Genomic DNA, 11,676 nt, shown 5'->3' with positions numbered 1-11,676 from the left:
TTCTGTCCGTTCAGCTTCCAGCTTAGCCTAACATTAATCAAAAGGTCCAAGTTGCTGATTATCTAACACAGAATTGAGGAGGTTGCTTCAACTGAGATCAGTCTCAATATATTGCAGTACTATGAAGGCTTCCAAAGAGATTTATTTGCTGTATTATACTCCCTGAATACACTGTCCATGCTCTGTCTATGCATTTCACACTTGCTCACATCAATACCTTAATCTTTCTGTTGTTCAAATGATGGATATGACTTTAGGAAACGTGTTCATGGTTGAGGGTATTCCGTTTATTGCAATGTCTGAAGCGGTCCTCCCACACTTAGATTCCCCTGCTTTAACTCTGCTCATCTGCTGGTCGCCCAGCAAATCAAAGCAATGCTTGGAAGAAAGGGGAGAATCCTTTTAATTCCAAGTAATGGACTTTGTGACATCAGACCAAATAGCCCATTTTTATTTTTGGAAGGGTGGTCTCTAGGGTCCTTGGAAAATAACTGGCTTCTGTCCACCCCCTCTGCCCTCCCCTCCTCCCCACAAAGTGGAGAAGTCAGATGCTTATAAAGCTCAGGATGCAGTGAGCTGTGAGAAAGGCCAAGCCAGGGTCACATGCAGTCATTGTCTCACTGTCAGGGCACTAATCACTCTCCCCACATCAATCTCCCAGTCCCTGATGGCAGCATAAATTACAGGCAGTAAATAAAAAGTTAATTTTTCACCTATCAGTAAATAAAGACACAACCTAACAGTCCCTGTGTTGTACTTAGAAGAGAGTGAGAAAATGAAACATGGATCCATTTCCGGCAGATAAAATTCCATATATGCTTTTTTATTAATTTTTTGCTGCAAAGTGAATTTGAGCAATAGGTATTTCAAAAGTGCATCCAATTGTAATATTTACTGTGCAAAGCACAGCTCTGGAGGGAAGGGATAAATTACAATAATACAAACAGTGCTTAAAAAGATGCTCATTAGAGTTTTGTAGCTCTCTTGTGAGTAGAATGATTCCTGTCAGCTTTTGTTTAAAAGCAACTAGAGTTATTATGGTAAGCGAAATAAGCCATTGCTGGTTTAGCTACCCCCTTGAAATATTTACTCCAACCGCAAATATTTTCTCTTCCCAGCCATCTTCCACCCACCGAGGAGTCACCTTTGAGAAAATCTGGATCAGGTAAGATTATTTGATTAGCTGAGAATGTGATTCAAGTTATCAGCATGAAAAGCAGAAAAAATGCGCAGGACAACATCATGACACAAAAGAAATGCTGAGACTGCATTGCCCACTCAACCTAATGGCCTATTAGTGCCAAAACATTACCCACTTCTGACGGTAATCAGGCTGTACCTGCTAATTACCCACACGTATAGGTGTCATCTTGACTTTTGCTACTTGAATTAATTGGATACATATACTGCTTAGACTAGGAGTTGATAAACCTGAGACAGTTCATAAACATTTATATTTTCCCTATTATATTTAAATATGTCACTCAGCAAGAGAGTGGAAGGGAAAGAGATGGAAAAAGTGGAGGAGGGGTAAAAGAAAGACAGAAGAGTGAGGGAAGGTAAAAGGGGGAGAGAGAGAGAGAGAGGAAGGATGGATGGTAGAGAGGAAAAGGAAGAGAAGAGGAAAGAGGTGCAGAAAGAATTTTGACCGTGCTGTGCCAAGTATGTCAACAGCATCCAATTTGTCTGCAGACCTTTACATGGAACCCATGGGTGGCGGTAAAAGCATCTGTGAGTCACCACGTCTTTTTGTTTAGACTATGGGGAATCAAAATGGCACAGCATCCCTGTCTGTTTCATACTCTCTCAGAAACACCAGAAGATAGAATCCTTAAAAAGAAGTAGGTATAAAATCTTTCATATCAAGCAAATAGCATCACTGGATACCTATACTGCCATGTGTGATAATGGCAGCAACCACTGGCCACCTTAGTTTCCTGTAACAAAAGCTAAACGTTTTATTTATGCAGTGTAGTTTAGAGGAATTTCCTACTTTAGATTCAGCCAAGTAGCCCTCGTCAGTATTATTTTACATGCTCATAATGGTACACCCTGAATTTCAACATTTCTCTGTTTTATATAGATTAGCCTGATGCTATCTAGTTTTCCAAATCTGCATGATCCCATGATGAAGGCAAGTAGCCCACAATGAAGCACAACGATTAAGTGTGACACCATGAAAGCAGGGAAATACCTCTGGGGGGAATACCCCCAAACACTTCTTGAATTTTAACAGACTTGGGAGAAGATTTTATGATTTATACCTTTGAGGGTTCATAATAGAAAACCTCTGCAAGGAAAACACAAAACTGCTGATATAATGTACCAAGCATCAGAGTAGTGTGTTTGGTAACCATGGGTACTAAACATTTTCATGAAGACTTTAGATAATCTAAAAAACCATAAACAGATTTTGGAAATAAGGTGGAAGCTTAATTGCAGTATCCATGGATTACTGATATTAACCAAAAACATCTGTATATCCTCTGACAGGCATTTAGAAGTATTTTCAGGCAATCCAGTCATCTATTTATTATCTGTTTCTCTTTCCGTTCACCCCTGCCCCTCCACTTCTTGTGCCTGAAGCAAGCTGCAGTCAGGGAGATAATAAGTACTCTGCTTATTATCAACTCTCACTTACCTACACTTTAATTTTAGAAAAGGGGACAATGGCAGAATTATGCATGCCACCCAAGCACCGAGGAAAATGAAAGGTAAGCAGTCGCTAAGCAATTCAGCATGTGAAGGATGGCAGGGGTATTAAGCTGGCTGTAGAAACAGATCATTACAGAATTTAAAGTGATTTGTAAGCCTTTTGTAATGTTCTAACGTGTTTGTTCTCTCTTGTTCTTTATTGTTCCCCTCTGTAAAAAGGACATTTTACTTAGCAATGATTTAAGCAATTCAGTAGAGTTCCCCATCTCTACAGGGAATGCTAATGTTAAGCTACATATAGCTAAAATTGACATGCAGCTACCTTAACAATCAAACTATTTAAGACAGGTTCTAAATGCTCCAACCCCAAAATGGCCGTTTAAAATTAACACCAGTACTGCAGCTTCTGAGGTGCTGGTCAGATTAATAGGTGGGGTTCTGTTATTTTAAGCTAGACAAGACCCTGATATATTTATTCAACATCTTCAGTTCAGACTTTAACATATGACTCTCTGCTTTTTAATCATCTACAACTGTCCTTCATATTTCTGTGCTTTAGTAGAAACAGGAACTTGCGGCTCTCGTTGGGGATTTTTCTATGAATATGTAACCCTTCTGCCTGTCAGAGTTGGCAGCAACAAGGGCCAGGTTCAGTATCTAGGGGTTCCATTCCAATAACACAATGCAAAACTGGCTCGAGCCCCCAGCCAGTGACCTGGGACAAATATATACCACCCCTGCTGGGCGCCTCCGAGAGGCAATACTTCCCCTCTCACAAGCACAGAGTCTGAGTGTAACAAAAAGCCTTTTAATAACAGAGAGAAACAATGTGGCATTATGTTGTGGAAACACCACCAACAGGATTCATAACACAACCCATGAGCAAAACCCACCCCAAGCAAATTGGGACATGTCCTTTCCCTTTAGTTCTTGAGTCCAGCAACCCAAAATCACCCAAAGTCCCGAAAGTCCAATGACCCAAAAGTCTCTGTCCCTGGTCAGGGCAGCCCCAGAGTTCAAAAGTTTACCTGCAGAGTTTTACCTCCCAACCTGGGTGGAGATTGGTGGGGGGGGGGTTTTAAGGGGCACCTTATGCGGTCCAAAGATTGTAGGATTCATAAAGGTTTATGCGCTTGGCAACATTCAGGGCACACCCGGAGTGTTGTGTAGGAGTAGTGCACACACAGCTCCTTTCAAGGGCATCAACCTTGGAATCTCGCCAAGATGATATGAACCATGGGAAGCCTCCCAGGACTGGGCTCAAGGCCCGAGAGCAAGGAATGCGGTAGATAGAAATTGGTAAATAAGAATGTTAAACAAAGCCAATGTATTCCTTTTATCTGTTGGAGAATGTAATGCGCGGGGGGAGAGAGAGAGAATAAAGGGGAAGGTGGAAAGCTGACAGGGAGAAGCCCGTTAGCAGAGACCAGCCTGCTTGCTTGCTAAAAGCTGTGTTCTGTCTTGTCATTGAACCGCCACAACTGGCGCCCAAATGTGGGGCCCTCAGCACTCACTTCGCCCAGCAAGGGTTTCAGATGCGTCACTCATCCGCTTTGTGGATCCCGGTGAGTATTTTTCATTGTGGTAAGTATGGGAAGCTCCCTCTCTGCTTTGCAAGTGCAGCACCGCAATGAGCTACAGTATTTGCTGCGTAAGGCTCAGCATGACTGCCCCACTCGAGAACTCACTCTCCTGCTACAGGAGGTGAGTGCCCAATGCCCGTGGTACCCTGAAGCCGGAACCCTTAAGCTAGCGGACTGGGAGCGGTTGGGCCAGACATTGCACAAAGAGCCTCGGGCGTCCGTGCAGGCTTTACATGCCTGGCACCTCTGCCGCAATGCGATACAGCGTGTCGCCTCAGACAGGCCCTCCCTCGCGAGGCTGGTGATCTTGCCACGCCCGTCCGCTCCTGCAGCCATCCCCCCTCCTGACAATGCGAAACAGTGTGTCGCCTCAGAAAGACCCTCTCCCGCGCCAATAGAGGGGCTGCCAATCCCACCACCCCCGTCCGCTCCTGCAACCATCCCTCACCCTGCTTCGCCCCCAGTGCCTCTATTACCACCGCCTCCCTGGCCTTCCCCACCAGAGCCGGTGTGTGATCGCCCTCCGCCCGTGGGGCCCCATGCTCCGGGGCCCCCCGGGGGGTCGTCTGCGTCTGCTCAGAGGCTTTCGCTGGTGCAACAAATGGTTCACGCAGCGAGGACTCGCTCAGATATTACAGCAGAGGAGCTGGCTGATCTGGTCTCAGTTTGTCCGGTGACCTGGCAGGATGATGGCCAGGGCAACCAGGTTGCAAACTGGGTCAGTTTGCCTTACTCGGTGATCAGAGAGGTAAAGAAAGCGATTCGCGAGTTTGGCCTGACTAGCACGTATGTGCGTGGTCTCATTGAAGGGCTAGGTAGTGGGTACACCCTGATCCCTGAAGATTGGAAGGCGCTGTTGCGCATGATGCTGACACCCAGTCAGTATGTTATTTGGCTTAGTGAGTATCGGCAGATGGCGGAACGCCAAGCCCAGGTATATAGAGAGCAAGGTATCATTTATGAGCAGTTGGCAGGGGAGGGCCAGTTTGCTACTGTTCAGCTGCAGTCTCAACTCCCTCAGGCCGTTTTCCCCATTATTTCCACCTGCGCCCAGCATGCTTTCCGGAAGGTCCCGGATTCGGGCAGGTCTACTAAAAGCTTTGCCAGTATCCGTCAGGGTGCATCAGAGTCCTTTATGGATTTTACCAACAGATTGCAGGAGGCTATCCTCCGACAGGTGGATAACCCTGCGGCAGCTCAGGAGATCCTGTTAAAAATGGCGGTTGAAAATGCGAACGAGGATTGCCGCCGTGCTCTCCAGGCTGCACAAGCCTCTGGAATTCTAGAGCTGTCGGACATGCTGCGGGCGTGCCAAAACATCGGCACACAAGCACATAAAGCCGGGGTTATGGCCGCCGCCCTGCAAAAAACCGGGAAGGAGGGGAAGCGTTGTTACCGCTGTGGTAAGGAGGGTCACTTTCAGCGGGAGTGCCGCTCATCGACGGCGCCCGCCCGCCCCTCAAAGAAGTGCCCCAAGTGTCGGAAGGGCTATCACTGGGCTAATCAGTGTCGTAGCAGGTCGGGAAACCGCACGACGGGTCCCCCCCCCGAACCCAGGGCCAAACGGGGGTGTTTCCCACTCAGACAACTGTTCCTCTGCCTTACAATCCATAGATTCCATGAGGGCGGCGACTGCCGGAAGTGCAGGGCTTGATTTGATTATGCAGCAGGACGCTGATTTTCAGTTGCCGGGGAAGGTCTGCGCCATACCTACGCAGGTGATGGGACCTCTCCCTGCTGGATTTGTGGGTCTGGTTCTCCCTCGCTCACACGCTGGGAAACAGGGTTTTTTTTTCATCCCAGGAGTCATTGACGCCGATTACACCGGCGTTATTAAGGTTCAGGTATGGACCCATCTTCCACAGTTGCTCCCGCGTGGACGGTCAATTGCACAATTGATTTTAGTCCCCTATCAGGTGCCAGCCGCCGAGGATCGAACCCAGGGTGGAGGCGGCTTTGGATCAACGTTGTCTCACTCGCTGTCTCACAGCACGTCCTCTCCACTTGTTGCTCTAACAATATCGGTCCGCCCCTCGAAACCTCAGTTAACACTTCTTTTAAATAATGTTCCTTTTACAGGGCTGGTGGACACTGGAGCTGATGTTACGGTGATTCGTGATCCGGAGTGGCCGGTCGGTTGGCCAACAGTTCCTTCTAAAGAGTTGTGGGGGATCGGGGGTAGCAAACCCGGGCGCCAAAGTTTGTCTTGGGTCACGGTCTCTAAACCAGGAGGCTGTGCCCTTGCTACAATCCGCCCTTTTGTACTCCCTGTCCACCTCAATATTTGGGGCCGTGATTTACTTACAAAGCTGGACACCACCCTCGATATTAATATATAATGGCCCAAAATCCTCCCTCACCCACCTTGCCATCCGCATGACCATTGGTATGGCAATCCTTAGAGCCCATATGGATTGACCAGTGGCCCTTCCCTCTAGAAAAGCTGAAAGCGCTTCATTCACTTGTACAACAATATTTGCATGCACAGCGCTTGGAGAGCTTTACTAGTCCTTGGAACTAGCTGCTGTTATTTTGGCCTTTTAATTTTTTGCTGATTGTCCCTTTAATTTGATCGTGGACACGCATTATGTTTATCAGGTAATTGATCATTTACCCCTTGCCCTCATTACCCCTCAGGTCGATGCGGACCTCCTTCGCCTGTTTCTGTCCTTACAGTATCTCATCACCACTCGTAATTTCCCTTATTTTGTTGCTCATATTTGCAGTCATACCCCTCTGCCTGGGCTACTCATTGAAGGCAATGCGCGCGCCGATCGCGCGTTACGTGGTCAGGTAAATTCCCTTTTTTCTGACCCCATTGAAAGCCATTCCTTTTTTCACCAGTCTGCCTCTGTTTTGGCCCGACAGTTTCATATTCCTGCTGATCATGCACGTTCTATTGTTCGTTCCTGCCCCCACTGTGCTGCTGCTGCCCCTACCTTTTTTTATGCCGTTAACCCTAGAGGTACCGCAGCGAATCAGCTGTGGCAAATGAATGTCACTCACGTGCCACAATTCCACCCCTATTCATTTTTACATGTTTTCATTGATACCTATTTGGGATTCCTTTGGGCGACCCCACAGCATGGGGAAGCCACTCCCAAAGTTATTCACCATTTGCTAGCCTGTTTTGCTGTTATGGGTCACCCGAGCCAGATAAAAATGGATAATGCCCCAGCCTATTGCTCCACAGCACTTTTCATCTTTTGTGCCCAATGGGACGTCCGTCTCAAACACGGGATCCCTTATAATTCCACAGGCCAAGCTATTGTTGAACGTGCAAATCGCATGCTAAAAATCTTGCTCGACAAACAATTAAAATAAGGGGAGCTGCGTCTCTGAATCTTAGGAGACATTCAGCAACAACTGCATATCCTTTTGTTTACTTTAAATAATTTAACGCTGAACGCAGATCAGCAGACCCCCACGGATCGGCATTTTCACAAATGGAAAGACCGCGTGTCTATTACCGTCAGCTGCCTGATCCGCAATGGTTGGGCCCAGTGCCTTTAATCACTTGGGGTCGGGGATATGCTGCTGTGTTTCTTCCTGCAGGACCGTTGTGGGTTCCAGCCCGGTGTGTGCGACCGGCACTGAAACAGCATGGCATGGCACCAGGGGCTGTCGAACCCCATACCGGATTTTCAGCTGACCTTGGAGGAGACCGCGGTGCCTCCCGGGTCGACAACGGCGGGACGGAAACAGAAGAGATGTAGCATCCCAAGCCAGCCCGTGACATGGGGAGCAGTAAAAGCATTGGTCGCCGCGGCTCAACGAAGACTGGCAGCAAACCAACAGCCAGAGACTCTTGAGACTTTGTTTGTGGCAATTCTCGCCCAAATTACTGCTAATTCCGTACTGATTGTATGCCTTTTGTGCCTGCTATTTCCTGGAGGGGTTGATTCGGGAGCGCTTTCTCCGTTACGGGCCCGAATGACATATAACCTATGGGAAAGATTGGCTTCAATAGCAAATGTTACCCACTTTTGTTTATTTGATTTTGTAGCAGCTGAAGAATTGTTAGGTACGTGCCTTATTCCAGTATGTCATCACCCTGAGGAAATTGGGAATGAGATGATGCTCGCCGCTTACTCGAACCTCTCTTCCCAGTACTCTAGCATGGCTAATCGGGGCCAGGCCAATCACACTTTACCTTCTTAAGCTTATTTTTTGCTGCTGCTGTGTACAATGTATTCCTTTTTGTTAAGGCTTTGTCGAGACCCGCCCTGGCAGGCTCCACGAGTTATGACCTTGTCTGTCCGGGAGTTAATTGGCTTGCAAATGCAAATTGATGGCTACCATGAGATGGCCGAGCACAAATAAACAAAAAAGGAGGGGATGTAGGATTCATAAAGGTTTATGCGCTTGGCAACATTCAGGGCACACCCGGAGTGTTGTGTAGGAGTAGTGCACACACAGCTCCTTTCAAGGGCATCAACCTTGGAATCTCGCCAAGATGATATGAACCATGGGAAGCCTCCCAGGACTGGGCTCAAGGCCCGAGAGCAAGGAATGCGGTAGATAGAAATTGGTAAATAAGAATGTTAAACAAAGCCAATGTATTCCTTTTATCTGTTGGAGAATGTAATGCGCGGGGGGAGAGAGAGAGAATAAAGGGGAAGGTGGAAAGCTGACAGGGAGAAGCCCGTTAGCAGAGACCAGCCTGCTTGCTTGCTAAAAGCTGTGTTCTGTCTTGTCATTGAACCGCCACAAAAGATGATGGCCCACCTCTCCATGGGGCTCCGTTCTGCCAGCCACCCCATGGGCTGCTCTAGGCAACCAACAAACTGCTCTGCTCCACCAGCCGCCCCGCTCTGCTTGGCATCCCGCAAACTGCTCCACCATATATCTTCAGGCTCCCCCACTACTTAAAACAACACTCAGCCCTGGTCTACATTAGGACTTTAAGTCAAATTTATCAGCGTTAAATCGATGTAAACCTGCGCCCGTCCACACCATGAAGCCCTTTTTTTCGACTTAAAGGGCTCTTAAAATCGATTTCCTTACTCCACCCCTGACAAGTGGATTAGCGCTTAAATCGGCCTTGCCGGGTCGAATTTGGGGTACTGTGGACACAATTCGATGGTATTGGCCTCCGGGAGCTATCCCAGAGTGCTCCATTGTGACCGCTCTGGACAGCACTCTTAACTCAGATGCACTGGCCAGGTAGACAGGAAAAGAACAGCGAACTTTTGAATCTCATTTCCTGTTTGGCCAGCGTGGCAAGCTGCAGGTGACCATGCAGAGCTCATCAGCAGATGTGACCATGATGGAGTCCCAGAATCGCAAAAGAGCTCCAGCATGGACTGAACGGGAGGTATGGGATCTGATCGCTGTATGGGGAGAGGAATCCGTGCTATCAGAACTCCGTTCCAGTTTTCGAAATGCCAAAACCTTTGTCAAAATTTCCCAGGGCCTGAAGGACAGAGGCCATAACAGGGACCCGAAGCAGTGCTGCGTGAAACTTAAGGAGCTGAGGCAAGCCTGCCAGAAAACCAGAGAGGCGAACGGCCGCTCCGGGTCAGAGCCCCAAACATGCCGCTTCTATGATGAGCTGCATTCCATTTTAGGGGGTTCAGTCACCACTACCCCAGCTGTGTTGTTTGACTCCTTCAATGGAGATGGAGGCAACACGGAAGCAGGTTTTGGGGACGAAGATGATCATGGTTGTAGATAGCTCACAGCAAGCAAGCGGAGAAACCGGTTTTCCCAACAGCCAGGAACTGTTTCTCACCCTGGACCTGGAGCCAGTACCCCCCGAACCCACCCAAGGCTGCCTCCTGGACCCAGCAGGCGAAGAAGGGACCTCTGGTGAGTGTACCTTTTAAAATACTATACATGGTTTAAAAGCAAGCATGTGAAAGGATTAATTTGCCCTGGCATTCGCGGCTCTCTTGGATGTACTCCCAAAGCCTTTGCAAAAGGTTTCTGGGGAGGGCAGCCTTATTGCATCCTCCATGGTAGGACACTTTACCACTCCAGGCCAGTAACACGTACTCGGGAATCATTGTACAACAAAGCATTGCAGTGTATGTTTGCTGGCGTTCAAACAACATCTGTTCTTTATCTCTCTGTGTTATCCTCAGGAGAGTGAGATATCATTCATGGTCACCTGGTTGAAATAGGGTGCTTTTCTTCAGGGGACACTCAGAGGTGCCCGTTCCTGCTGGGCTGTTTGCCTGTGGCTGAACAGAAATGTTCCCCGCTGTTAGCCACGGGGAGGGGGGAGGGTTGAGGGGGTAGCCACGCGGTGGGGGGAGGCAAAATGCGACCTTGTAATGAAAGCACATGTGCTATGTATGTAATGTTAACAGCAAGGTTTACCCTGAAAGAGTGTAGCCACTGTTTTATAAAATGTGTCTTTTTAAATACCGCTGTCCCTTTTTTTTTCTCCACCAGCTGCATGTGTTTCAACGATCACAGGATCTTCTCCTTCCCAGAGGCTAGTGAAGATTAGAAAGAAAAAAAAACGCACTCGTGATGAAATGTTCTCTGAGCTCATGCTGTCCTCCCAGACTGACAGAGCACAGACGAATGCGTGGAGGCAAATAATGTCAGAGTGCAGGAAAGCACAAAATGACCGGGAGGAGAGGTGGTGGGCTGAAGAGAGTAAGTGGCAGGCTGAAGACAGGGCTGAAGCTCAAATGTGGCGGCAGCATGATGAGAGGAGGCAGGATTCAATGCTGAGGCTGCTGGAGGATCAAACCAGTATACTCCAGTGTATGGCTGAGCTGCAGCAAAGGCATCTGGAGCACAGACTGCCACTACAGCCACTGTGTAACCAACTGCCCTCCTCCCCAAGTTCCATAGCCTCCTCACCCAGACACCCAAGAACGCGGTGGGGGGGCCTCCGGCCACCCAGCCACTCCACCACAGAGGATTGCCCAAAAAAAAGAAGGCTGGCATTCAATAAATTTTAAAGTTGTAAACTTTTAAAGTGCTGTGTGGCATCTACCTTCCCTCCTCCACCACCCCTCCTGGGCTACTTTGGTAGTCATCCCCCTATTTGTGTGATGAATGAATAAAGAATGCATGAATGTGAAGCAACAATGACTTTATTGCCTCTGCAAGCAGTGATCGAAGGGAGGAGGGGAGGGTGGTTAGCTTACAGGGAAGTAGAGTGAACCAAGGGGCGGAGGGTTTCATCAAGGAGAAACAAACAGAACTTTCACACCGTAGCCTGGCCAGTCATGAAACTTGTTTTCAAAGCTTCTCTGATGTGTACCGCGCCCTCCTGTTCTCTTCTAACTGCCCTGGTGTCTGGCTGCGTGTAACCAGCAGCCAGGCGATTTGCCTCAACCTCCCAACCCGCCATAAACGTCTCCCCCTTACTCTCACAGATATTGTGAAGCGCACAGCAAGCAGTAATAACAGTGGGAATATTGGTTTCGCTGAGGTCTAAACGAGTCAGTAAACTGCGCCAGCGTGCCTTTAAACG

The 11,676-nt window shown here is 48.2% G+C and overlaps 1 protein-coding gene and 1 pseudogene across 1 annotated transcript; both read left to right on the top strand.

The window, feature by feature from the left end:
* Nucleotides 1-4,818: 4,818 nt before the first annotated feature.
* On the top strand, nucleotides 4,819-7,849 carry LOC141991600 (endogenous retrovirus group K member 5 Gag polyprotein-like). Its single transcript, XM_074959935.1, has 2 exons — nucleotides 4,819-6,082; nucleotides 7,794-7,849. Exon 1 carries the CDS (start codon nucleotides 4,840-4,842, stop codon nucleotides 5,890-5,892), a length of 1,053 nt encoding a protein of 350 aa, XP_074816036.1. The 5' UTR covers nucleotides 4,819-4,839; the 3' UTR covers nucleotides 5,893-6,082; nucleotides 7,794-7,849.
* A 1,627-nt stretch (nucleotides 7,850-9,476) lies between these two features.
* LOC141991280 (uncharacterized) lies at nucleotides 9,477-11,158 on the top strand (annotated as a pseudogene).
* Nucleotides 11,159-11,676: the final 518 nt, after the last annotated feature.

The sequence above is a fragment of the Natator depressus genome, chromosome 7, assembly GCF_965152275.1.
Source record: "Natator depressus isolate rNatDep1 chromosome 7, rNatDep2.hap1, whole genome shotgun sequence".
In the NCBI taxonomy this organism is placed as follows: domain Eukaryota; kingdom Metazoa; phylum Chordata; order Testudines; family Cheloniidae; genus Natator; species Natator depressus.
This window is presented reverse-complemented; position numbering and strand designations above follow the sequence as displayed.

Bases quoted from the DNA above. Each gene is read 5' to 3' on its own strand.
- LOC141991600 (XM_074959935.1), top strand. From the start codon at position 4,840: ATGGTTCACGCAGCGAGGACTCGCTCAGATATTACAGCAGAGGAGCTG.